At 38.7% G+C, this 27,288-nt stretch overlaps 3 protein-coding genes across 12 annotated transcripts; 1 reads left to right on the top strand and 2 right to left on the bottom strand.

Moving 5' to 3' along the window:
• Positions 1-1,665: 1,665 nt before the first annotated feature.
• Positions 1,666-9,620, bottom strand: LOC131309963 (uncharacterized). Of its 4 annotated transcripts, none has more exons than XM_058336695.1 (4): positions 8,956-9,620; positions 5,693-6,124; positions 3,265-3,571; positions 1,666-2,226 (listed from the first exon to the last, which is right to left on the bottom strand). In XM_058336695.1, exons 1-4 carry the CDS (start codon positions 9,463-9,465, stop codon positions 2,087-2,089), a joined length of 1,389 nt encoding a protein of 462 aa, XP_058192678.1. In that variant the 5' UTR covers positions 9,466-9,620; the 3' UTR covers positions 1,666-2,086. The 4 variants fall into 4 exon arrangements, with proteins under 4 accessions (XP_058192678.1, XP_058192680.1, XP_058192679.1 ...); XM_058336697.1 differs by having other exon boundaries at positions 3,261-3,571; positions 8,956-9,563; XM_058336696.1 differs by having other exon boundaries at positions 1,666-2,212; positions 8,956-9,552.
• Positions 9,621-11,415: 1,795 nt separating this feature from the next.
• On the bottom strand, positions 11,416-26,914 carry LOC131309962 (uncharacterized). 6 transcript variants are annotated; one of them, XR_009195060.1, is made up of 9 exons: positions 26,219-26,913; positions 24,052-24,483; positions 22,463-22,754; positions 20,370-20,699; positions 20,129-20,214; positions 19,927-20,023; positions 12,712-12,826; positions 11,991-12,257; positions 11,416-11,451 (listed from the first exon to the last, which is right to left on the bottom strand). XR_009195060.1 is itself a non-coding variant. In XM_058336692.1 (6 exons), the coding sequence occupies exons 1-5, from the start codon at positions 26,693-26,695 to the stop codon at positions 20,171-20,173; spliced, it is 1,575 nt and encodes a 524-aa protein (XP_058192675.1). In that variant the 5' UTR covers positions 26,696-26,913; the 3' UTR covers positions 19,926-20,023; positions 20,129-20,170. The 6 variants fall into 6 exon arrangements, 4 of the variants coding, with proteins under 4 accessions (XP_058192674.1, XP_058192675.1, XP_058192676.1 ...); XR_009195061.1 differs by having other exon boundaries at positions 19,927-20,015; XM_058336692.1 differs by lacking the exons at positions 11,416-11,451; positions 11,991-12,257; positions 12,712-12,826 and having other exon boundaries at positions 19,926-20,023.
• On the top strand, positions 15,320-16,369 carry LOC131309964 (uncharacterized). Of its 2 annotated transcripts, none has more exons than XM_058336700.1 (2): positions 15,320-15,919; positions 16,234-16,369. In XM_058336700.1, exons 1-2 carry the CDS (start codon positions 15,337-15,339, stop codon positions 16,269-16,271), a joined length of 621 nt encoding a protein of 206 aa, XP_058192683.1. In that variant the 5' UTR covers positions 15,320-15,336; the 3' UTR covers positions 16,272-16,369. The 2 variants fall into 2 exon arrangements, with proteins under 2 accessions (XP_058192683.1, XP_058192682.1); XM_058336699.1 differs by having other exon boundaries at positions 15,320-16,000.
• Positions 26,915-27,288: the final 374 nt, after the last annotated feature.

Raw genomic sequence — 27,288 nt, 5'->3', positions numbered from 1 at the left:
AGGGCTAAAAAAATTGGGGGTTTCGGGGTTTTTGAAGTTTTGGAATTCTTTTTACCCTAAAAGTCCGAGATTAGGGCTTAAAATAGGGGTTTTGGGGATTTTCGATTTTTTTTTAAAATTTTTCCCCATAAAGTCCGAGATTAGGCTTATAGAATTGGGGATTTTGGGGGTTTTCAAAGTTTTAAGGTAGTAGGTGGCTTCTTTTGCTATGGATGAGTTTCTAATCTAGCATGTGGTGAACTGAGAGAGGGTAGAGAAGAAGAAAATAAGAAAATAGGGATGAGGTATCTTGGAGACTAAATTTTATCGCAATGCAGGTTCATGAAGCATATTTGAGACGCTGCGGCTGCGTAAGCCTTTAGTTGTGTATGTCTGAACATATTTGTTACGACTGGAGCATTGTTCCTTAGCGTTCCAAGTTTTATTGTCTGAAAAATTTGTTTTAATGTCTGCATATGCATTTCTGTTTCAAGTACAAGTATAATCTGCTTGTGCATGTTCTGTTTTACTAGCTGCAGCATTAGACTTTTTATGAACTAGTTGATCTGTGGTTTGTTTTGGTTTCTGGTTCCATGTTTTTTTTGGTTTCTGGGTTTTATGTTCAAGTTACAGCAGTTATGTGGTCTATTTTTTTGTTGTTTTCTGGTGACAAGTTAAGTTGCAGCAGTAACGGAAATCTATTAGGTATTGACACTTGAGCAGTCACAAACTTTTGTTCAGGCATAACATCTCCAACTTTGGTTCTGTTTCAGTTGCACAAAATGATAGCACTTGTGGACAAAATGAAAGCACTTATGTTTCAGTTGCACAACATCTCCAACTTTGGTTCTATTTTTTGGCATTAGATTGTTATGCTTGAAGTATAATCTGTCCAAGTTGTTTGCAGATGTATAATGAAAGCACTTATGTTTCAGGTATGTAGAAGGTTGGTAGCAGAAGATGATATATGCGCTTTTCTATGAAGACTTATGAAGTTCGGAGCCTTCTTTTTCTATCTTGCTACAAGAACTCTTATTTTTTGATGATTCATAGGATAAGAACTATGATGAACAATAGATGGTCTAGTTTGATTAATTTTGACATTCGTACATGGATGCATTACATCCTATGTGTGGATAAATATTTTGCTGCATTACATCCTACGTGTGGATGAATATTTTAGTGTGACAGACGTGTTGGATATTATGGTAAAAGAGAATGGGCTTATTCTGATGTTGTATTATAGTTTCTTGTTTGAGATCCATTGGATTCTAAAATGCACAGGATATTCTAAAATGCACAGGATATGATATTCTAAATAGAAACCGTGTTTTTTTTTGCTCATTTGAGTTTGTATTTGGTCTAATCTGTTGTATTTGAACTCTATGTTTTATCTATGTACTTGTATTTTTATCTCATGTTCCAAAAAAGAAAGTTTGTATTTGGTCTAATCTGTTGTATTTGAACTCTATGTTTTATCTATGTACTTGTATTTTTATCTCATGTTCCAAAAAAGAAAAAAAATAGGAGATGCCGTACTTGCCACAAACATGCGCGCACAAAGAGAGAGAGAAGAACAAGAACAAGAAGTGCAAGTTGAGGGGGTGTTTTTGAAATTAAGCCTAACAAGCAAACAAATATAGTGAAAGAAAAGCCAAAAAAAGGGAGGGAAGTGGGAACGACTTGGACTCCACAATCTCTTTTTTTCGTATATATAAAATTGATCATGCATATAAAATGGTGGGATGTGGAAATCAAGGATGGATCATCTCCGAGCTCGCATGGTTTTGACGACAACATAGTGTACATCATTTACAAAATCATGTCCCAACTTTTACGTCCCCAGTGCGCATGCATCAAGAGTCTTTATGAGCGCACATTTTGACATCAAAGCACTTCATGGCCTCCACTGGCTCTTCAATACCGAAGGGATGGCAATACCGAACGGGAGCATCTTTCTCTGAGAATGTGAACTGATCCAAAAGTGGAAGCTTAAGACTGTTTTGACAAGATATCGTCGATACCTCACTCAGTGGTTGCCCAAGCCACAAAAATTGCATGGCAGTAACCATGATCTCACCTTTTGATGCATATGAGGAATTGGTCATTATGAAGTGAAAACTACGGTTTTCCCCAGTACAAAGAGAACTAGTGAGAGTTCAATGAAAAAGATTGTATTGATAAGACCGCGGTCAACTGTCAACCCGAATATAGTGATTCCGCCAGGATTCATCTGCAAGTACAGCACTGCAAAGATTGGATGTGTATGAGACAAGAATATAACCTTATACCGGGAAGGAAACTTTTGAAAATACACAAAAGTTGCCCGTTAAAGAACGTTAAAACAGAAAGGAAGTTAGCTTTGCAAAATAAGCACAGTTGCGTTACATGAGTCAATATTTGCGGGGATGGTCAACTGGTAAATTAGGTGACCTACACTTCCAGAGGTGGTAACAACGTTAGAGGAACCTGGAAATTACAAGGATGATGTTTTTGGAAGCACTCTTCTGTGTTGAGAAGAATAAAGGAAAGGAAACAAGCGCTATTCGACCCCCGCACGTTAATTGACAGATTTTCCACAGATAGCTGTCTTCAACATATTTTGAATTGCGTTGAGCTGTACTCATCTTTTTTTCTGACAAGTATCTATCATGGGAATATAATCAGCAGTTCCTACTTACTAGCCCTTCCTGTACTGCACTCTCTATAACTGTTGTTACAACAGAACTACTGATATACTATAAACAAAAGCCTACTCGACTAGTTTACACGAGATAGATTGAAAGGAAAACCAAAACGATTTCACTGACAACGTGTTGAGAAAAATGAAAACTTTTCACATCAATGTCATTGACATTGTTTTTTTTTTTTTCGGTGCAATGGAATAGAATATCATTGACATATGACAAAGAAGGAAGTGTAATAGAAGTTGAGTTTACTCTGTTGCTTTGAGCAGGAAAATTAAGGAATTAACTCTGGGAAATCTACATAAATGAGACCACCAAAGTGCTTGTTGTCTTAAGACTATATCGAAAGCAGGTTATTGAGAGTTATGTTGTCATAGTCTTCAAGTTGTTTCGTACATGGCTTCCGGGTTTCATTGTTTAGGTTGCGTATTGAATCTTGGGTTTTAACGCCAACTGAACAGATGGAGTCCTGTAACCAATGTTCAAGCCAAAATGACTGCGAGGGAAGAGCAATCTCTGGCTGCGGTGTAAGAAGACCAATATGCACAAATAACAAGCTCTATGCAATAGGGAAATAAAAAAAAATTGACTTACATACCAAAGGCTTGTCTCTTGAGGTATGAAGACATATAGGAATCCAAATGTGTAATTCTAGGCATTGCAATATGTTCCAGCGACCCCAAATCACTTTCCGAGTTATTTGTAAACACTGACCCCAATGTACTGGCAATACCCAAGTTCCCCATGCTACTTGATATTCTTATTTGAGATGCATCAGCAGAACTGCATGTCACCGTTGCATGCCATCTACTTGCTAGCGATGCAATCCCCTGTGCCCTATGGGAAATTTTGGCTGCAGCACCCAAGCAAAGAGTTATTCCAGCAACCTGAAGAAGTGATGAGACCTGGAAAACCAGAAATGAAGGCAAATAAGAGTAAATCATTTTGAAAGAATAAAGCAACTAAATTGAAGAGTGCAATGAATATATTAGCATAGCCAGATAAAAAGCTGCACTGCCCACCCATTCATCAATGTAGCCTATCTATAGTAAGGGCCCCTTTCTTGCTTGTTCGAATTAGTTAGACTTCGGGATATATCCCTTTCTACACGCCTGCTCCTACTTTGATTTACCAACACGCATAAGCATTGTAGCAAATCGCAAATCAAATCATGACCTGTTCTGATGAAAAATTGAGCCGTGAATCGTATTGGACGGAAAATCTTCAAATTCACTTTTATAGGCCAACTACATACATGTTATGCATATAAATATACACGTATGGCTGAAAAGCCTGAAATAATGGTATCAGCAAAAAAAAATGTGTATCTGCAATTCTGCATCTAACTGTGGTGCGATAAAGATTTCGATAGAACTGATTTCTTGCTTTTTTCTTGAAAGATAGGTGAATAGAATATTATGCATTATGGATAAAAATAAAAACAAAACTAAATAGTGGTGAAGGGTACCCAATCATAGTGAATCGCAAGATCCCCTTGATATTCACCAGCAAGATTCGAATCGAATAGGTTGAAACTCATAGCGGATTATAGGATTGGATTGGAATCACATGAAGCAGGGGTGAAGGGGAGGGACGAATTGGAGCGATGCAAGGCTGAATCTTAGTGGATCATGGCAGCAAGGCAACTCAGTCACTTACAATACCCCGCGTATTTAAGTCGTCTGCAAAGGATTCTACCCACCAAATAACTTAAGCCACACTTGTAACAATAGCTAATTTCTTTTGACCACAAAAATAAAATTGGGCAGAAGGTTTGGACCACAATGTAAACTACCCACTCACTCATCACCACACGTTATTTGCTTAAGAATGATCAACGTACAAACACGTATGAGCATTGTTGTCAAATTGCAAATCGAGTCGTGAACAGTTGAAATTACATATTGGATTGTGAATCGTCTTTGATATGCAGACCACAAATGTATATGCCTACACAAATAAACATATAACGATAAGAATCGATAAAAATGACCAGTTACTGGGTTTTTCTCTCGATAGAGAGGTGAAAATGACAGGATTTAATGCATTATGCAAACAAAAACAAGAAACAAAACTAAATAGCAGTGTTCTAAAACTCGGAAATACTCGGTGAGTACTCGGTACTCGGTGCCTAGCTGAGTAGAGTTAGGGCTACTTGGTGGGAATTACTCGGCCAGCCGATTACTCGGCATTACTCAGCAAGTACCCGGCGAATACCGATTACTCGGTAAAATGAGATTACTCGGAAGTGGGGAGAAAATCGAAAAAAAACTGAAAAAATGGGGTAAAATGCATAATATGTTAAATTTGAAGGGTCGTTAGTGTAATTTCAGTATAGTTTTATACTTACCCTAATCGAGTGAACACACTAATCAAGCTACTGCTGCTGCTGTTCCAACGTTGAACTTTGTAATTGACTATTAATTTCGTACTTGGTTTCATTTAGTTTGAACGTTAAACTTTGCAATGGACTAGTAATTTTGTACTTAGTTTCATTTGGTTTGAACTATGAACATTGAGCTTCTCATTATGCATTATGAATATCATTTGGGGAACATATAAAATAAAAAATCTAAGTAATTTCTACTCGCCGAGTAATTGCCGAGTACTCGGCCTACAAGGTACAAGGTGGCCGGCCGAGCGAGTACCGAGTACCGAGTTTTAGAACATTGCTAAATAGTAGTGAAATGTACCAAATCGTAGTGAGTCAATGGGAATCACAAAACAAATCATAAGATCCCCTTAATTTACAAGTCACCAGCAAGATTCAAATTGAATTGGTTGAAAGTCGTAGCGAATTATAAAGTCAGATTTGGAAATCACACAATTCTACTAACCATGGATATAAGTAGGAGTTGGATCACTTTCAAGTGGCTGTTTTCAGAAACCTTCAAATTAAACTTAAGGCACTCTGTGATCAGAGCTAATTTGTTTTGATCACGAGAATAAAATTGAGCAACAGGTTTGAATAAAAAGGTGAAGTGCCAACATCATTTTATGTAAGACACAAGGAGAACTGAACTTACAACAAAATCACCTCCGTTTATTAAATTAATTAGTCCAGCATATCCTGTGGTGAGGAATAGGGTCACAACCAGGCCTGCTGTGACGACTACGAACACCAGAAGAAGATATATCCTGAACCTATGGCTTATTTTAGAGAGGTGATGCCGCAGCCGAATGTGCTCCTCTATGAATACCATGACGTCAGATTCTCTTTCCAAGGTCTTCCCATAATCCTCGAAGTGGATAATTTGCAAATTGCAGACCAAATAGAATAAAATGCAAGCTGATAAATAGATTGAAGTCGCGTACGTCCATGATACGATCAAAGCCAATAAAATAGCAACAGGCAACCACCATGAATCATGAGGCATGTATAACATACGGGTGACTTCACGTGCAGTCTTCAAAATGAAACACGACAGTACCCATAGTACAAGCATGCGGAAAGAATCCTGCCAATCAAGAGAAAACATAATGAAAAAGCTAATGCAAATTTACCACAAAAACCAATTTGCTTGTCAAACGGGAAGGTTGCCATGAAAATACTGAATTGATGTGCCAGATTAGTGATTAGAGTTTCAGGTATTGCGTGAACTGGACAACTACACAGCCTGTGCATTTCTACATGCCAAAACATCAAAGTCAAAATCAATTACCTATAAGTGGAGATGCTGCCTATGCTCATATAGTGGTTTTGTTGGTGATACTTAATCAATGTGGGACAACCTCTAAAACTTCCGCGCCGCGTGATCCCACATTCAGACTTGAAGATGTGACCAAAACATCCATACCATAAGAATCACATTGAAACAAGGTGCAATTAAGTCAAAAACAAGAAACAAGATAGTCTTGTCCAAAAGACTACAGAAGTTTAGCTCATAGACCATGTTAAAGCATCTAACTCAAAAACAATTAGCTAAGAGTCCATGAATGAAGAGGCCACCAAGACTCATACAGTAGTTTATAAGGTGATAATAAGTCAACGTGGAAAAGGCTGTAATAAAAACTTGAAGGAAAATGTATAGCTAATCAATAATCAATTGCAAGAGGCTATTGCTAGTTGACAATGATATGGGGGATCGGATGTTAGGTTTGAAAGGAAGGAATCAACTAATTGTCCTATACCAATAACGGCATTGTTACATGGTCTTAGATACTTGTATGCATAGCGTTCCATCTCAATGACAAAGGAACATCCTAAACTAATTCCTTGTTTTATGATATTTCTTCTTTTTACTTGGATAATTAGTGTTTATAAGGTGTATTATGGCACTTTATTCATAATTGATGAGTTCTATGAGTATTCAATGATGAACTCAATTAAGAAATGTTGGTTGCTATGTTGAATACCCAACTAAAATGGTCGGATATGGATCTCCAAACCTAATTCGACTGTAGGGTGTTCGACAAATTGTGGTTCATCCTGTAACACAACCCCAAACAATTATCCATGCAAATCAGTAAGTGGTCCATTGCCTGAGTTGCAGGTATGTTGTACTTAGTAAATGAACACAAAATCGCCTTTTAAAATTAAAAAAAAAAAAAAACCACATAAAATCAAAAAATCAATTGAAAAATAGGAAGGAGTTTTTTTTTATGTGGTCGTTGAGAGGGATGGTATCCTATTTAATCTCTATCTTCCTTTTAGCAGCCTTCCTCATATTATTATTCTTGGGACACACATATTAAACGCCCAGATTTCAGTTTATGTGAAATAGATTTTTCAAATTCGATCTATTAATTGAGGTTACACAAAATCATATATCATTATTCATTACACAGTTACACTACAGCTTGGAAATGTAGAAAACAGCATGCTAACCAAGTACTTCAAATTGCATATCTGAGACAATAGTTATAAGTTACAACAATTTCCACTTCACTGTCGTACCCTTCTTTTTTCTTTAAATATCTTTTGTGTTGTTAGTTGCAACTCACAGGAGAAAGAGAGAAACAAAATACTGATTTTTCTCAAATGGTTAGGTTTATAAATACCATCAATTCCACAAATACAGTCCTACAAAATAGATAAAGGCGATTGAACTTCTTGTTTATTTTATTCTATCGGACAGGAGATTGAGGCTGATTCAATATTCAACGTTTGTTGTTAAAAACCAAATATTTTTACAATTATTCACTCTAGATTGCAGCCAGACTTAACATCGAAGTCAACGACTATGGTCAAACAATTTTTTCAAACATCTAATGCCAGCATGCACTTCAGATACAAATTGCTTAAGAGAACTTTAAGCTTATTCGATTTTCAATGGAACAGGTTCCAAAGAAAGTTTGTTGACCTTATCCCATTCGATCAACTATTATCACCACCCCTATGATAAAGAAACGGACTGACAGGCATAGATGCATGTGTTCAAATCATTGGACTTGGTTTAGTAGCCAAGATACACAACCCATGGATTTAACCATAGAAATGATCTACAAACTTATGCACATTACACGATAACCAGTATTTAACTGATGCCTTCGACGATTATGGTCAAACAAGCTTTCCAAACATGTAATGCCAACATGCATCCATACGCAAATTGCTTAAGCTTCTGTTCGGATCAAGGTTTTGTAGATGGAAAATAAAATGCGGGAGATTTCTCTTCACAAACTGAAAATATGTTGTCTGCACCTTTTCTTTTCCCTACACAAATCACAGTGCCAAATACAGCCTAAAAAACTGAATTTCCTTACCATTAGTGATTAGTGTAAGATGCTCTTAACAAGACTGGTTCAATTCAACTAAACAGGTTCCCAAAAATTGTCGGACTAAACCAATTCAATCAACTATCATTTAATCCTCTATATATGCAACGATGCAAGGGATGGAGCTAAAATTTATGAACAATGGAGTCAAATACCGAGAACCCGCACATCGCATTACAACTATGTTCCGGTTGGCAACAATAAAGAGCAAATATTGTAGTCTTAAAATGGGTTTTGGAACAATTTACAATATGTGGTTTCAAACGGGTAACATACCAACATTTGTTCTGCTAAAAGAAAATTTTCTAATTCACTGGGGTGAGTGGCCTGCTTGCCATCACGTCCCTCCACCCTTTAATATGTATATCTACTCTTCTATTCTACCATAGAAAGGGCACATCTTCGGTGTCCTCTTTTTTTGAGATTGTGTATAGTTTTATTATTCCAATGATGCCTCCCCAAATCAGCTACTGCATCACTCATAGAATCATCTTATAATAAGAGTCCCACTATGCACAACCTTCTCGTGTATAGAACAAGACTACACAAATAGAAGTAAAAGAGTTCTCACCGAAATTTTCTGAATGTACTGGTCGCTAAACCGAGCCATGTGACCACTACACCGATCAACAAACAGAAATTTCCTTATCCCATAATTGCGCAGATTGTGAGAGAGACAAAGCAGAGAAACGGCGGCCAAACATGCCTGCAACGCCACTATCTCCACCTCGAATACCTGGATCTGGTACTTCTCGCAATCCGAGCAGTCCAACAGCTCGAGCACAGCCAGCGGGAGCGCGACGACGATCAGGAGAAACGCGATCCACGACGCCCCGAACCTCAGGGCCGAGGACTGGTCGAAACCCAGAAGAGTGAGAAACAATTCCAGCTTCTGAAGGATTTTGTCCAGGTGGGGATCGGAATCAGAAGATTCTTCTGGGTTTTGTTGGGTTTCTGGTTGGGATGGGTCTGTGGTGGTTAGAAGATGGGTTTGGGCTTGGTTTTGAATTTGAGTTTGCGGGTTAGATGGTTGTGCGAGTAGATGGTGAGGATCGGCCATAGAAATGATGGTCAAATGCATGCAGATGAAAAATCATTTGTGGAGGATTACTACTACAGTAATAAAGAAGACTGTAAGTTAGGGGTCTCAATCAAGTCTAGATTTTTTTTTGATCTGCTCAATCAAGTCTGGATTATTCTCAACTCTGAAGCTCTCAACACTCAACAGTCAACAGTGCCGATGAATACAGTACACGCTAAATTTGGGGTGGTAGAGATTTCTCGAGTGAAAAAAGAAAAAAGATCACTCCATTTTGTTTAACATTTTGAGAGTTATTTTAAATCTCGGTATAATTTTCAATAAATTTCTCTCTATCTCTCCGTTTATTACCACTCAAACTCTCAAAAAATAACTTTCTAAAATATAAACCAAACAAAGACACGTGTTAATGGGATTGTGGATTGTGGAATGTACCGGGAGTATGCGATTTTCTTCACTTTTATCGGGAAATTAAGGTTTGACCTTCTTCTTTGTCTTTAATCATTCTTTTTATAGTAACTCAAGTGTCCGGATAAGCTTTTGTGCATATCAATTGATTAATCTTGGGAGCGGAAATTTCAATTAAAGCCAAAAAAAAAGCTCTATATGGACTGCATCCAGAAAAGTTGATGATACCTAAAAGATTTTGAACATGAGACCTAAGGAGGAGAGCCCTAAATCTCAAGCCCTTGGGGTTGGGAAAGGTATGACCTGTTGGATCAACCCTCCTTTGTGTGTTTGTGTTTTTGTTTTGAGAGTGGGCGTCTATGTTAGTTTACATGTATTTCTCCGCAGTCCGATAGAAGACATAACATCCACGTCGAGAAGGTATGACTTGTTGGATCCACCCTTTCGATAATTTTATTTTGGTTAGACAATTAAGGGCATGCGACCAGTTTACGTGCATCTCTCTGCAATCCGTTCAAAAACTGACCATCCACATTAGTACTAGAGAATTCACAAGAAATTATTTTCTTGCGACTTGACTCTAAGAATCGAACCATGGTCATTTTTGCGAAAAGCAAACCTTCCAACCAATTTTGCTAACATTCAACTCCTCTACAACCACAAACACGATACACATTCACATTCATTTGGGGGCGCCACACACATCGGAGGTGTAATGTGTGTAGATCCCAATATGAATGTGAGCGTGTGTAAAAGTGTTTGCGTAATCGTATGTGGTTGTAGAATTTTTATACTAACATTTGCGGCCGATCCACCCTTTCGTTCTTTTTGTTTTCTTGCTCCTTTGTTTGGTGGGGGCTAAGTCACATAATTTGCGTGCAGATTTGAGAGCGCGAGAAAGCATATTTAAATAACATCCAAAACTACTAAGAGAAGTGAGCGAAGATTGAGAGTGTGAACACAATGTGAAGATTGAGAGCAGAAATGCAGTGCAAGGATTGAAGGATTTGTGACTAATGACTGCGAGCAAATAACCGACACAAGAGTTTAATATATTAAAACATGGGGATGCTAAACAATGGTCTTATTTTCTAGTGTTCCTTGAGGAGTAATCCTAGTCACTATAGGAGGTTATCTTTAGTCCTATCTCTCTCTTTTAAAAAAATCCAATCATCTCTCTCCCAATATTTCCTAATTTTCTCTCCTCTAAAATCTCACTCTATTCTTCACTTTCATAAAACCTCAAGTTAAATTTTGAAACAAACCAAAATCCTTAAATATCTAACCTAAAAAAAAACCCCACTGAAATATGTATCCATATCTTTGGATATTTGTGTTGAGTTTTGGCCACCAAGGCTCGTTCCTTTTGTCGTAGTGGCCCTTGTTTTTAATATCATTCCACCAGGATTGGAGCTCAATGTCAGATGTGACCGAGTTGGGTGGAGCTCAATGTCAGATGCGACCGAGTTGGGTTCAGACTTCAGAGTAGAAGTGGCGAACCTAGGATTCTACCAAGTCTTTTATAGGCTACCATATCAGAAGACCATCTGCTGTGTAAGCGTTTCTTCTATCACACGTTTTATGCCACACGGCATTGAAGGATCCTCCACAGCCATGCCCCTGAAATTCCATATATCACCAGTGTGAGTTTGACATGGTTGCTCGGTTCAAAGGCTGAAATTTCATTGACTTTGTACAAAGAGACCAGTTGAACAGTGACAAGGCATCAGACTCTGCATAAAGGGCTCTGTGACAGAGAAAATTGGTTTGGTTTCAAGAGGAATACATAAATTCTTGTGTTTTACCCGAAACATACCCAAATGCATCTTGAAGTACCCGACAACTACGAGAATCTTGCAGTACTTGTATGTTGTTTCTTCCAATGAAAAATTCCCCCCAACAAAGCCAATTAACATTTTGTTTATGGTCTTCAAATCTTCAGAGATCTAAACATGTTTCAACAGGTTTAAATGTTGAGAACGTTTTGGATGGAACCAATTTCAAATTTTCATGTCTCTAACCTCATTTTGTCATTTCCCTTGTGTTTTTGACACATTCCTGATATGTTACTGAAACGTTTCCGTTTCCAAGTTTCCTGGTAGGACATACATTTTGTTTTTGTGAACATAACAAACACAAAAATGCATTAGAAAGCTAACCTCTGAATTAAATCTGCTGGCAGAGCTTCCACATAGAATTGCCATATACTCTTGTAGGCTGCAGAACTTATTTCTGTGAAATACTTTCCAGGACTAAAACAAGCCTCGATTATTCCCCCACAGTTTATTAGACTTCATCTTGCAAGAGCGTTGATTTCTAGAGTGTAGCGCATATGAAGATGGAGCTGCTTGTAGACAGGGTGCATTGAGCTAAGCTGCCTATGAGTAGCAATTATGTAATATTCCATGCAAGCATGAGTCCTCAACCTGAAAATGCCAAACCACCATCATTAAAAGCGTGATTATGATGCAACCAATACTTTCGGTCTTACTGAGATTCAGAATTTCAGTTTCACATTCCTTCCTGCCAATCTTCGTTGACCCAAGTAAAATATCACAAAACAAGATGATTTCTAATGACAAAAGGTCCAATTTTAACTGGTCAAAGATTGAAGCTTGATATCCATTCACACATTAAAACCTCAAGTATGAGGTAAATGCATCAATTTCTTTGAGTCTTAGAGACTCCAAAACTCAGTTTCACAATGCTTTTATCCAATCCTATCCAACCAAATTCAAATGTCACAAATCTGGCCGAGAACAAAATGATTTTTTTTATAAGAAAGCATCAGATTTGAGGTGCTCAAAGATTGAAGGCCTTGATTTTGATTCAAAACTTGAAACCTTGCAAATTTGGTAGGTATTGAAATTATAGTCTCACCAATGGTTCACGAGTTGATGGACCCCAGCATCGTTCGAACAAACATGAGCTTTGGCTAGCTTCCAAATCCAATGAGTTGTATTATCATGTCCATGAGTGTAAACACGTTTGTTTCCTGGTGAAGAAGATGTTGGAGGAAGTGAAAGCTCAATGGCAATTAGCGTTAAAAACCCAGTACGGGTGCAGAAGAAAATTGTCCTAGAGGCATAAGCTTTTCTCCCAGGCAAGGAGTTCATCTTCTCGATAAATGGCAAAACCATGTCGTAATAATCAAGTATAAATAACTTCTTGTTCTTGATAGCTTGTGTGAAAAGTTACCAGAAACAGTCAGTAATGACAAGGAAAAGAAACTAAGTGCTCTTCTTCACAAAGTCTCTGTTAGATTTCTTGGAGGGTTCCAACCTAAAACCAATTGGCAATAGGTGGAGTAGCCTCTAGATTTTATTAACCAAGTTTGGGTGGCTTAGATGAGCGATGTGGGACAAGTCTAACACTCCCCCTCACGTGCAGCCCAGATGCACGTGGAGGTACAAATTGAGGAAATCAAGATATTTGACTCAGGCGACCCCTCACGTGCAGCTCGGATGCACGTGGAGGTATGAATTGATGAGTTGACTCGGGCGACGGAGACTTGACCACACGATGTAAGGCCACCCAAGACCTAGCTCTGATACCATGTTAAAACATCCAACTCCAAACCAATTGGCAAAGAATGGAGAGGCTGCCCAGGCTCATATATTGGTTTTGGAGGAGATAATTAACCAATATGGGACAAATCCCAACACTCCCCCGCAAGTGCGACCCTTGACTCGCACGTGGAGAGGTAAACAAATGATCCATAACACTTGGATCACAACAAACAATGGTGCACTTATGGCACAAACAAGGGGGAACAAATTTTTCAAAACCCTAGCTCTGATACCATGTTAGATTTCTTGGAGGGTTCCAACCTAAAACCAATTGGTAATAGGTGGAGTAGCCTCTAGATTTTATTAACCAAGTTTGGGTGGCTTAGATGAGCGATGTGGGACAAGTCTAACAGTCCCACATTTTTCTCTCCTTATTCTTACAATTCTGGAAAATAATGGATTCCTGCACTTTGATTGATTGAGACCAATGGAAAACCAACTAAAGCTATTGAACAGAAAGAATTAAAGTCGATGTTTGGCATAATAGAGAATTTTCATGGATGCAAATCTTGAGGGCAAATGTGTCAAGTTAGAATTTAGGAAGCAAGAACTAACAACTGCATAACACTACAATTTCCCTCTCAAATTGTGTCAATGCTACAGATGCACTGCTAAAAGTCGGACTAGACAGAACCCCCCCCCCCCCCCCCCCCCAATTGCCTAGATTGTATGGCCCAGGGCGGTAATTAGGTTGCCGATTAATCGGCGCAACGGAGAAAACTTCATAATTTTTAGATTATTATGTTACAGGTTGTTAAGTGTTATTTTAACAAAACATATATGATATATGATACATGCCAAACTATAAATCGGCTCTCCAAAGGACCTAAACCTCTTCTCTTGTCACATCAGCAATCCCCAATCGAACTTTCTGTTTTACTAGTTATTTGTAGTTACTTTAGTCTTGTTGACTATATTTAATGTATTGAATGTAATTAGGAAGTTACTCAATTTGGTAGAATCAATTAGGGATTTGATTAGGTAGAATCAATTAGGGATCAGTACCTAATCAATTAGGGATTTGATTTGATTTGATTTTCTTTCCTTATTTTACCTTGTATTCGGTCTATATATTGTACCTCATTGTGAGAAGAATAAACATCAATCAAAGTATTTCGACATGGTATCAGAGCAGGTTCCAAGAACCTGATTTCTTCTTTCTCTTCTTTTCTTGGTCTCTCGACCAAGTATCGTCTTTATCTTCTTTTTTTTTTTTCAGAGCCAGGGAGCCTGTCTTTATTCTCTCTCGAACGATCTCTGTTTCTCAGAATTATCTGAGAAATCCATCTTGTCCGACGAAGTACTCTCAGTTCTCAGCAATACTGAGACTGCCTTCTCCGGCGTTCTACAGACTCCGCCGCTCACTCAGTCGGACTTCGGCAACCTTGCTTGAACCCCAGTCAGCAACGTCAGACCCTCATCTAAACCATATCAATTCCGGGTATCTCTGTTGCATCCCCACCAGATCTGGTAATATTTGGTTTATTCCTATTTTTTGGTTTGCTCTCGTATTATGGGTGATAAGGATAAGAAAACCGAAACATCTGGCTCTAAGGACACTGTTAGGGATCCATTTCATCGTCGTTCTCTCACCTCAATTAAATTAAATGGGGCCAATTATTTGCCATGGTCACGTGCTGTGACTGTTTCTTTGCGAGCAAGTGGTGAGACTTCCTATATCACTAATGTCCCATCTGAAGATTCTGTTTGGATTCAAAATGATTCATATATTATGACTTTGCTTTGGAATAGTCTTGAACCTGATATTTTTAACAATGTTGCATGCCTTGACACATCCAAAGAAGTATGGGATACTTTACATGAGTTATATTCATCCGAACAGAATCTCTCTCGTATTTATCAGATTTATCAGAATATTTTCTCTTTCCAACAAGGAGATCGATCGGTTGATGAGTACTTTTCCACCTTAAAAGGGATGTGGGATGAGTTAAATGTTTATCAACCTTTAACCATAGATTTAAAGGTTCAGCAGAAATACAGAGATCAATTTCGAGTTACCAAATTCTTGTCCGGGCTGAATACAGAACTTGCTCCTCTCAGTCCCCAAATTCTTTCCGACAAGGAAGTTCCTACTGTTGGTGAGGCTTTTGCTCGTGTTCGAAGGGCTGCTCCTCAGTCTTCTGTTTTAGAGCATCCAACTCCATCTGCTCTAGCTGCTCCTGCTACTGGTCTTATTCCATCTTCTGGGAATTTTAGCCACTCTAATCCTCCCCACAGTCGTAGTGGTTCTTATGAACGTGGTGGTCGACGTGGCGGCCGTGGGGGGCGTGGTGGTCGTGGCACCAAGAAGTGTACACATTGCAATGCAACCAATCACACTGTTGAGTTCTATTGGAAGCTTCATGGCAAGCCGGCTTGGGCTAATCAGGCTACATTTGAGGGGGAGCCATCTGGGTTGGCTCCTCCAGATCAGATTACTATCTCTAGGTCTGAGTATGATTCCATGTTTCACAAGGCTAATGCATCTTCGACTTCCATTGCGACTCATGTCTCATCAGGTAATACTTGCTTTCACTCATCTTCTCGTACTGGCAGTGCTCCATGGATTCTCGATTCTGGCGCATCTGATCATATGACAGGTGATTTGTCTTTTCTTATTGATGTCGTTACACCTTCCGTTCCTTCTTATGTTACTATTGCGGATGGTACTAAAATTTGTGTACATGGCTTTGGTACTTATCGTGCCTCTGGCCTTATTTTTACTTCTGTTTTATACTTACCACAATTTCCTTTTAATCTACTTTCCATTCATAAACTTTCTCAAACTCACAATTGTTCTGTACTCTTCTATGCCTCTCATTGTGAATTTCAGGATCTCAAGACGCAGAGGATGATTGGTGGGGGGTATGAGAAGAATGGTCTGTACTACCTTCAGCCGTCCAATCCTTCCAAGTTATCTGCCTTCCACTCCATTACCACACCTTACCAGTGGCATTGTCGTCTTGGACACCCATCTTCTGCCAATCTTCGCAAGATAGTCCCTGATTTACCTAGTTTTTCTCCTTTTAATTGTGACACTTGTGAACTCAGTAAACATCGTAGGGTTTCTTTTCCTTTACGAGTTGAGTCACCTAGTTTAGAACCGTTTGCTTTAGTTCATTCGGATATTTGGGGACCACTCGTACCACAAGTTTATGTGATGCTCGCTATTTTGTTACGTTTATTGATGATTTTTCTCGTTTAACTTGGGTATATCTTCTCAAAGATCGGTCTCAATTATTTTCTGTGTTCTCTAATTTTTATGCTGAAATTGTCACTCAATTTAATGCCAAATTACGTATTTTGCGGACTGATAATGCCCAAGAATATTTTTCTCATCAATTTACGCATTTCACTGAAACTCATGGCATTATTCATCAAACTGCTTGTGTAACCACCCTCAACAAAATGGGGTTGTTGAGCGGAAAAATGGACCGATTTTAGCAGTTGCCCGAGCTCTTAGGATTCACATGCATGTTCCAAAACATTTTTGGGGGTATGCAGTTCTTACCAGCTAATTATCTTATAAATAGAATGCCATCTCGGGCTTTAAACGGCAAAACTCCTTACCAGATTCTCTTTCCTGACAAGGATCTTTTTTCTCTCCCCCAAAAACTTTTTGGTTGTGTTTCATTCGTACATAATTTCTCTCCAGGTCGTGATAAGCTTGATCCTCGTTCTTATAAATGTATATTTCTTGGTTACTCTCGAACACAGAAAGGATACAGGTGTTATAGTCCCTTGCTACGTAAGCACTTTGTAAGTGCTGACGTGACATTCTTTGAGACCGTCCCATATTATTCCCCAGCAGGTGCACGTTTACAACCACCCATGTTGGCTGATCTTGGTCTGTCACCTTGTCTTCCCGAGATTGCTCCTCGACCACCCATTACACTGGTCCGTCCTCCCGAGACTGCTTCTCGACCACCCATAAAACAGGTCTATGTTCGTCTTCGTCGCTCTTCCACCGCTGCACCACCCATTGCTCCTGCAGACCCAACTTCTTTACCCACATCATCTCCTTCACCGTCTGAGGATCCGGATCTTGACTTGCCTATTGCCGTTCGTAAGGGTACGCGTTCTTGCACTTTCCATCCTATTTCTCAGTTTGTGTCCTATGATCGTTTATCTCCATCTTTTCGCGCTTTTTCTGTGTCTCTATCTTCTGTTGTTGTTCCTAAGTCTTTTTTAGAGGCTCTTTCTCATCCTGGATGGCGCTCCGCTATGGAAGAAGAGATGCATGCCTTGTCCATAAATCATACTTGGACCCTTGTTTCCAAGCCTATTGGAGCACATATTGTTGGTTGTCGTTGGGTGTTTACTGTCAAACAAAATCCTGATGGTACTCTTGATCGACTGAAAGCTCGTCTTGTGGCCAAAGGTTTCACCCAAACCTATGGACTTGATTATACTGAGACTTTTTCTCCAGTGGCCAAACTTAATTCTGTACGAATTGTTATCTCTCTTGCGGCAAATCTTGATTGGCCTCTCCACCAGCTTGATGTTAAGAATGCCTTTCTACATGGGGATCTATCTGAGACTGTCTATATGGCACAACCACCCGGTTTTGAGTCCAAGGGGGAGTATGTGTGTCGTCTCCACAAATCAATATATGGCCTCAAACAGTCTCCGCGGGCTTGGTTCGATAAGTTCAGTAATACTATTATTTCTCATGGTATGACTCGGAGTCAGGCTGATCACTCCGTGTTCTTTAAAAAGACCACTTGTGGTATTGTGATTCTTGTGGTCTATGTGGATGATATCGTCATCACTGGTAGTGATAGCATTGGGATTCAAACACTAATTCGCCATCTTGGTTCTAGCTTTCTTACCAAAGATCTAGGCAAGCTTCGATATTTCCTTGGCATTGAGGTGGCTCGTTCCAAAGCGGGTATCAGTTTATCACAAAGGAAGTACACTCTTGATCTCTTGAAAAATACAGGTTATATTGGGTCTAAACCTGTAGCTACTCCCATGGAGACTAATCTTAAGTTAATGCCTGAAGATGGTGAGCTGATTGACGACCTTGAGATGTATCGGAGACTTGTGGGAAAACTTATTTATCTAACTATTACTCGACCCGATATCTCCTATGCAGTTAGCGTTGTCAGTCAATTTATGACTCGTCCTCGAGTTCCTCATATGGAGGCAGTTGTTCGTATCTTGAAGTATCTAAAAAATGCTCCCGGACGTGGACTTCTCTACAAATCATCTGGACATCTTCGTATTGAAGGATATACAGATGCTGACTGGGCAAGATCTCCTGCTGATCGTCGTTCTACTACTGGCTATTGCACCTTTATAGGAGGCAATCTTGTGACATGGAGAAGTAAGAAACAGTCAGTTGTAGCTTGTAGCACGATCTAGTGCTGAGGCAAAGTATAGAGCAATGGCTCATACCGCTGGTGAGTTGACTTGGTTGCGCACACTTCTACAAGAGTTTGGGATCCTGGTACATGGTCCTACTCCTCTATATTGTGATAATCAAGCTGCTATCCACATTGCTAATAATCCAGTATTCCATGAGAGGACCAAACACATTGAAGTTGATTGTCATTTCATTCGGTCAAAGGTGGAATCTAAAGATATTAGCACTCCTTTTGTTCCTTCAGGTTCTCAACTGGCTGATATTTTCACCAAGGCACTTCCCAAGACTTCCATTGATACTATTTGTCACAAGCTGGGAGTACACGATGTTTATGCTCCAGCTTGAGGGGGAGTGTTGACTGTATTTAATGTATTGAATGTAATTAGGAAGTTACTCAATTTGGTAGAATCAATTAGGGATTTGATTAGGTAGAATCAATTAGGGATCAGTTAGGGATTTGATTTGATTTGATTTTCTTTCCTTATTTTACCTTGTATTTGGTCTATATATTGTACCTCATTGTGAGAAGAATAAACATCAATCAAAGTATTTCGACAAGTCTTAATTCATTTCTTTCTAGTCTTGTGTCACTTCTTATTCAAACATTGTGGGGTGGGGGGAATATTTTTGAAAAAAATGGATAACTCGACTAATCTTTAGGCGCCCCTCATCCTCCTGACTAGTGCCTAGCAATTTTTACAACATTATCCGTAGGGCGTGATGGAAAAAAATTGACATGAAGATTCAAGAACATATTGAACAGGGTGGGTATTAAGTGAGCTCATATAAAATTGACTCATTTTTCAGAGCAGATTTGATGGTTAACGTCCAGATCACATCCCAATCATATAACAATATTAGACAGTTTGCTTAGAAAGAAGATTTGGGATCTCTCAATGTATTGAAAGTGGTTAATTACCACAGTACCGTTATTCTACATTCACTCAGTAGGCTTGCCATATTCTTTATAATGGAATGAAGGGTCATGTTCCAATAGCAGGGGAGACATGAATCCATAAACATAATGCATTCAGGTTAGTACCTCATCAACACCAATTCCATGCTGAAGTAATTCTTGTTCTATCAAATCTAGTTTGCTGAGAAGCGGAAAAGCAGGGGAGACATGAATCCATAAACATAATGCATTCAGGTTAGTACCTCATCAACACCCATTCCATGCTGAAGTAATTCTTGTTCTATCAAATCTTTTGTAATTGCGGACTCCGGTTGACCACAAACTGCAGGATCTAGTTTGCTGAGAAGCAAAAACTCCCGATAAAACACACCAAACCTTCAAGGCCTCTCAATATTGGGAATGGAAAATTCATTTTGTAAACCGAAAATTCAAGTGGAGCGTTACCCTCAATAGTTAAATGCCCACTGGGTTGACCCCTGCTAACGTTTAGCGTGCAAACTCATTATCCCGCAGCCACACGAATCTATCCCCTGCAAATAGGATAAATCACGCAAACAGTATTTAAAATAAATACTCGAATCACCCATCAATTAGATTTTAGAAGTAATCTGAAATGTGGGTGAGAAATTAAAACGAAAATAATCTCAAGGTTACACTGAATACAAAAGAAACATAGGGAGCATACTTTTAATTATGGCTGGTACTTCATACTTCAACCACCTTTGCCCAACAGTTGCAATACTTCTCATCAAGTTGGACAGAAACTGCTTGTCAGTTATGTTTTGGTCTTCATCTTTCAAAACGACACCATCGTTGTATAGCTTATTAATATCAGAAAAGCACTTGAAGGAGATATCGGTACTTGACAATGAAGCAGCAATAGAAGGTATCAGATTGTGTAACACAGCTTTCAATCTTCCAGCGGAGAAAGTGTTCTGCTTAATCTCCTCAAAAGTTTCATCACGGGGTACAAATACAGGATGGGGCTTCTCAATTATACTTTCAGAAAATGGATCTGTTTGCATACCATTCAAGGAAGATGACAAGTGAATATATATTCCAAGGAAAAGTCTTCAATACACACCCCTTTAAGGTGTGTACCATATGCACCTATTGTGTGGTTCATATTGTGCCACCTCATAAAAAAATTACTTGTAGGACCGATCATTCATAACATTTTATTTCGTATCGTAACTTTTATACTAAAAATTCGTAACTTTTCATCATATGATTCGTAACTTTTGAGTAATACATTCATAACATTTTGGGAATCATAACATTTTAGTGTGTTTCAATGAGGGTGCATATGATACACACCCAACTAAGGGGTGTGTATTGTAGCACTTCCCTCCTATTCCAAAAGCGAATTATTAACATAATTTATTAGTTTGAGTGGGGGCACATGACGTCATGACCCCATGTGCCCCATTGTAGGACGGCCCCTGCCATCAACCACCATCACTAGTTCAGCCATCAGACACCATCATTTCAATGTTATCAATATGGAACTCGGTGGTTGCCTGAGCCACAAAAATTGGATGGCTGTAACAATGATCTCACATTGTGATCGAACTTGGGTTTTGGAAAAAAGGCATTTGACGAATTGGTCATTGTACGAAAACAACGGTTCTCCCCAGTACAAAGAGAACTAGTTCGAATTCGATGAAGAAGATTGTATTGATAAGACCACGGTCAACTGTCAACCCAAATATTGTGATACCGCCAGGATTCATCTGCAAGTAATGCACTGCAAAGATTGGACAAGTATGAGACAAGAATGAGACATCCTACAGCAAAGGAAACTTTTGAAAATACGCAAAGTTACCTGTAAAAGAATGTTAAAACAAAAACAAAGTTAGCTTAGCATTTGGCATTGTCGTAGTACATAAATTAATATCTGTGGGAGAATTCCGCAAACAAAATTCTACTTGAATTCTGAGGATGGTCTACTGGTAAATTAGATGACCTAGACTGCACATTCAAGGTGGTAACACATTAGAGCCTAGAGGAACCTGGAAATTAAATAGATGATGGTTTTGGCAGAACTCTTCTGAATTGAGAAGAATATAAAGGAAAGGAAACAAGCACCATTAAATCTGCACGTTAATTGACAATGCTTTTCCACAAGTTAGCTGTCTTCAACATATTTCAATTTACTAGATACATTTAAATTATCTCTAGCATGTTAATATAATCTTCAGTTCCTACTTCCTAGCCTTTCCTCTGTTGCACCTCTATAACTGTTGGTACAACAGCACTAGTGAGTACTGATATATAATGACGAAGTAAAAGTGTATTTGATTAGTTTACACGAGATATATTGAAAGGAAAAATAAAAACGATTTCATTGATAACATGTTGAGAAATATGAAAACTTCTCACATCGATGTGTTTGAAATAGGGCAACGGAGGGAAGTCTAAATGAAGTATTTGAGTTTACTCAGATGCTTTGAGCGGGAAAGTTAAGCAATTAACTCTGGGAAATCTGCATAAATGGGACCACCAAAGTGCTTGTCTTAAGATTATATCAAAAGCAGGTTATCATAGCCTTCAAGTTGTTTCGTTACTTCGTACATGTCTCCTGAGGTTTCACTGTTTAGGTTGCGTATTAAATCTTGGTGTTAACACAAACCAGGCAACAAATGGAATTCTGTAACCCATGTTCAAGCCAAAATGACTGCCAGGTAAGAACAATCTCTTGGCTGCCGTGTAAGAAGGTCAAATATGCACAAATACCAAGCTCAATGTAAACAAAATAATAATAATTGATTTACATACCAAAGGCTTGTCTCTTGCGGTATGAAGACACATAGGAACCCAAATGTGTATTTCTCGGCAGCGACTCCAAATCACTTTCCGAGTTATTTATAAACACTGACTCCAATGTATTGGCAACACCCAAGTTCCCCATGCTACTGGATACTCTTATTTGAGATGCATCAGCAGAACTGCACGTCACCGTAGCATGCCATTTACTTGCTAGCGATGCAATCCCCTGAGCTCTATGGGAAATTTTGGCTGCGGCATTCAAGCAAAGACTTATTCCTGCAACCTGAACGAGTGACGAGACCTGGAAAACCAGAAATGAAGGCAAATAAGACAATTTTTTTGAAAGAATAATGCAACTAAATTGAAGAGTGCAATGAATATGCTAGCATAGCCATATAAAAGCTACACCGCCCACTCATTCATTACCAAATGTTATTTGCTAAATAGTTAATGCACAACCTGATATATCAATGTACCAAACAAGCATAAGCACTGTTATCACATAGCAAATCGAATCATGTACTGTTTTGATGAAATATTGAGTTGTGAATTGTATTGGACTGTTAATCATCAAATTCACTTCTATATGTGAGCTACATACATATTATGCACATAAAAAGACACATATGGTTGAAATCGAAATAATGATCTCAATATCAACTTAAAATGTATACCTGCATACAAATGTAATACTGTAAAGAGACTACAAAATTGATCAAGTTCTTGCTTTTTCTTGATAGAGAGGTGAATAGAGTTTCATGCATTATGCATCCACAATAGAAACACCCAATCGTAGTGAATCAAAGTGAACTACAAGATCCCCTTAATTTCCGATTCACCAGCAAGATTCGAATCGAATAGATTGAAAGTTGAAACTCAAAGTGAATTATAGGATCGAAGTGGAAATCACATGATTCTAACCACCATGGATATAAGTAGAAGTTGGACCAAATTTTATTTTTCGTGGACTTCATCCTTCCGGTGACCTGACATGACACCGTCCAAGCATTGTTGTCAAATCGCAAATCAAATTGTGAACAGTTAGTGAATCGTGAATCGTATTTGATATTCAACTTACAAATGTATATATGAACACGTTTGAAACAATAACATAAAAGAATGCATATCTTTATGTAAATGTAAAACGCTAAGAGTCAATAGAATTGATCTATTACTGAATTTTTTCTTGATAGAGAGGTGAAAATGACAGAATTTTATGCATTTACGCAAACAAAAATAAGAAACAAAACTGAATAGTAGTGAAGCACACCCAATCGTAGTGAGTCAACGTGAATTGCAAATGAATCGCAAGATCACCTCAATTTCCGCTTCACCGGCAAGATTCAAATCGAAATGGCCAAAAGACGTAGCGACTTACAGATACAAATTGGGAATCACATGATTTTAACAACAATGGATATAAGTAGAAGTTGGACCACTTCCAAGTGGAGTTTTCAAAAACTTTCAAATTAACTTAGGCACTCTGTGCTAATAGCTAACTTCTTGACTACGAGGATAAACTTGAGCAAATGGTTTGGACCATAACGTGAAGTGCTGACATCATTCTATGAAAAAGAAATATGGAGAACTGAACTTACTGCAAAATCACCTCCATTTATTAAAGTAATTAGTCCAGTATATCCTGTCGTGAGGAATAGGGTCACAACAAGGCCTGCTGTGACGACTAGGAACACCAGAAGAAGATATATCCTGAACCTATGGCTTATTTTAGAGAGGTGATGCCGCAGACGAATGTGCTCCTCTATGAATACCATAACGTCAGATTCTCTTTCCAAGGACTTCCCATAATCATCGAAGTGTATAATTTGCAAATTGCAGACCAAGAAAAATAAAATGCACGCTGATAGATAGATTGTAGTCGTGTACGTCCATGATATGATCAAAGCCAATAAAATAGCAACAGGCAACCACCATGATTCATGAGGCACGTATAACATACGAGTGACTTCACGTGCGGTCTTCAAAATGAAACACAACAGTACCCACAGTACAAGCATGCGGAAAGAATCCTGCCAAACAAGAAAAATAAGATGAAAAAGACAATTGACACAAACACCAAGTGTTTCCATGAAAATAGCTGAATTGATGTGCCAGATTGGTGATTAGAGTTCCAGGATATGTGAGAACTAGACAACTTGCAGTCTGTATTTGTACTAAGTGGAGAGGCATCCTACACCCATATACTACTGTTGGAAATGATACTTAAACAATTTGGGACAAGCTCTAACACTACCGTGCCATGTGATCGATATTTAGACTTCAAGATAAGAGAAAAGATCCTCAACAAAAGAATCACACTGAAACAAGTTGCAATTAAGTCACAAACAAAGAAAAAAGATAGTCCTGTCCAAAAGCCCGTGGAAGCTTAGCTCATAGACCATGTTAAAGCATCTAACTCAAAAACAACTAGCTATGACTGCAGAGACCTCAAGACTCATACACTACATTCTGAGGTCATAATTAGTCAATGTGGGACAAGCTCTAAGACGAAACTTGAAGGAAAATGTATAGCTAATGAATATCAATTGCAAGAGGCCATTGCTAGTTGACAATGAGACAGGGGATCGAATGTTAGGCTTGAAACGAACGAATCAACTAATGATTCTATATTTAAAAATGGCATTGTTACATGGACTCAGGTACTTGAATGTTTATGTATCTTTTGTTACCCTTCTCTTTTTTCGTTCAGTATCTTTTGTGTTGTTAGTTGCAACTCACAGGAGAAAGAGAAACAAAATACTGATTTTTTTCAAATGCTTAAGTTTCTAAATACCATCTATTCCACAACTATAGTCCAACAAAATAGATAAAGGAGATTGAAATTCTTATTCAATTTATTCTACCAGACAGGAGATTGAAGTTGATTCAATATTCAAAGTTCTTTGTTAAAAACCATAGGATTTTTTTACAATTATTCACACTAGATTGCAACCAGACTTGAACACCGAAGTCAAGGACTATGATCAAACAATTTTTTCAAACATCTAATGCCAGCATGCGCAGTCTTCAGATACAAATTGCTACAGAGAACTTAGAGCTTATTCCATTTTCGACTGATTAGGTTCCAAAGAAGGTTTGTTGACCTTATCCCGTTCATCAACTATCTTCACGATCCCTATAATAAAAAAACAGACTGATAGGCATAGATGAGTGTGTTTCGATCATTGCACTTGGTTTAGTATTCAAGATACACAAGCCACAGATTTAACCATCAAAATGATCAACCAACTTATGCACATTACACTCTAGCCAGTATTTAACTAGCGAGGTCAAACAAGCTTTCCAAACATCTAATGCCAAAATGCATTCATATGCAAATTGGCTGTGTTCGGATCAAAGTTTTGTAGATGGAAAATAAAATGTGGGAGATTTCTCTTCACAAACTGAAAATATGTTGTCCACACCTTTTCTTTTCCCTAGACAAATCATTGTGCCAAATACAGCCTGAAAGAACTGAACTTACAAACAACGGAGTCAAATACACATTTCATTACAACTAGATCTAATTTTCCTTCGGCGACAGCGAAGAGAAATTATTGTACTCTTACTGGGTTTTGGAACAATTTACCATCTTTGGGTTCAAATGGGTAACATACCAACAAACGTTCTACTAAAAGAAAAATTCCCAACTCAATGGGGTGAGTCATGAGTGGCCTACTTGCCATCACCGTCACGTCCCTCCGCCCTTCTATATATCTATAGAACAAGACTACATAAATAAATAGAATTAAAAGGAATTCTCACCGAAATTTTCTGAGTGTACTGGTCGCCAAACCGGTCCATTTGACCACTACACCGATCAACAAATAGGAATGTCCTTATCCCATACTTGCGCAGATTGTGAGAGAGACAAAGCAGAGAAACAACCGCCAAACACGACTGCGACGCCACTATCTCCAACTCGAATACCTTGATCTGGTACTTCTCGCAATCCGAGCAGTCGAACAGCTCCAGCGCAGCCAGCGGGAGCGCGACACCGATCAGGAGAAACGCGATCCACGACGCCCCAAACCTCAGGGCCGAGGACTGGTCGAAACCCAGAAGAGCGAGAAGTAATTCCAGCTTCTGAAGGTTCTTGTCGAGGTGGGGATCGCAATCAGAAGATTCTTCTGGGTTTTCTTGGGTTTGGTCTGTGGTGTTTAGAAGAGGGGTTTGGGCTTGGTTTTGATTTTGAATTTGGGGGTTTGATGGTTCTGTGAGTAGATGGTGAGGATCGGCCATTGATGGAGAGGTTGAAATTTTTAGGCATCCGAAGTTGAAGAGAGATGATGGTCAAATGCATGCAGATGAAAAATCATTTGATCCAATCATTTGTCGAGGATTAAAGACGAAGAAGAAGAAGAAGAAGGAGGGGGTAAGTTCTTTACCAAAAAAAGAAGAAGAAGGGGGTTAAGTTATGGGTCTCAATCAGGTCTGGTTTATTCTCAAACTCTAGAATTTCTTAACACTCAACAGTGCCTATGAATATGCGATTTTCTTGACGTTTTCCCGGGAAAGGTACAACTTGTTTTTTTTTGATCCGCAAAAGGTACAACTTGTTGGATCCTCCCTTTCGTGTGTTTTTTCCCGCTTCGACACTTAGGGGCGTCCGGGCCAGTGTAGGTCCACCGCTGTCCGGTCTATTTAAAGACAGGTTATACACATTAAGATTAGAGATTTCACAAATAATTACTTTTTTTGTGACTTAACTTCAAAAATTGAACCTGATCAATTTTGTGGGGAGCAAAAACTCCAACCTACTTTACTTACGTTCAACTTTTTTACAAACTCATACACAAGCACGCACAACCGACTCATTGATAAGTGTAGTGTGT

This window comes from Rhododendron vialii, chromosome 12a, assembly GCF_030253575.1.
Source record: "Rhododendron vialii isolate Sample 1 chromosome 12a, ASM3025357v1".
Taxonomy (NCBI): domain Eukaryota; kingdom Viridiplantae; phylum Streptophyta; class Magnoliopsida; order Ericales; family Ericaceae; genus Rhododendron; species Rhododendron vialii.
This window is presented reverse-complemented; position numbering and strand designations above follow the sequence as displayed.

Bases quoted from the DNA above. Each gene is read 5' to 3' on its own strand.
- LOC131309963 (XM_058336695.1), bottom strand. From the start codon at position 9,465: ATGCATTTGACCATCATTTCTATGGCCGATCCTCACCATCTACTCGCA. The intron at 3,572-5,692 runs GTAAGTTCAGTT...CTGGTTTTCCAG, and splicing joins TAAACGGAGGTGATTTTGTT to GTCTCATCACTTCTTCAGGT. The intron at 2,227-3,264 runs GTATGTAAGTCA...CAATCTTTGCAG, and splicing joins CCTCAAGAGACAAGCCTTTG to TGCTGTACTTGCAGATGAAT.
- LOC131309964 (XM_058336699.1), top strand. From the start codon at position 15,337: ATGTGGGATGAGTTAAATGTTTATCAACCTTTAACCATAGATTTAAAG. The intron at 16,001-16,233 runs GTGATTTGTCTT...TGTGAATTTCAG, and splicing joins CGCATCTGATCATATGACAG to GATCTCAAGACGCAGAGGAT.
- LOC131309962 (XM_058336691.1), bottom strand. From the start codon at position 26,695: ATGGCCGATCCTCACCATCTACTCACAGAACCATCAAACCCCCAAATT. The intron at 22,755-24,051 runs GTAAGTTCAGTT...CTGGTTTTCCAG, and splicing joins TAAATGGAGGTGATTTTGCA to GTCTCGTCACTCGTTCAGGT. The intron at 20,700-22,462 runs GTATGTAAATCA...GTATGCAAACAG, and splicing joins CCGCAAGAGACAAGCCTTTG to ATCCATTTTCTGAAAGTATA.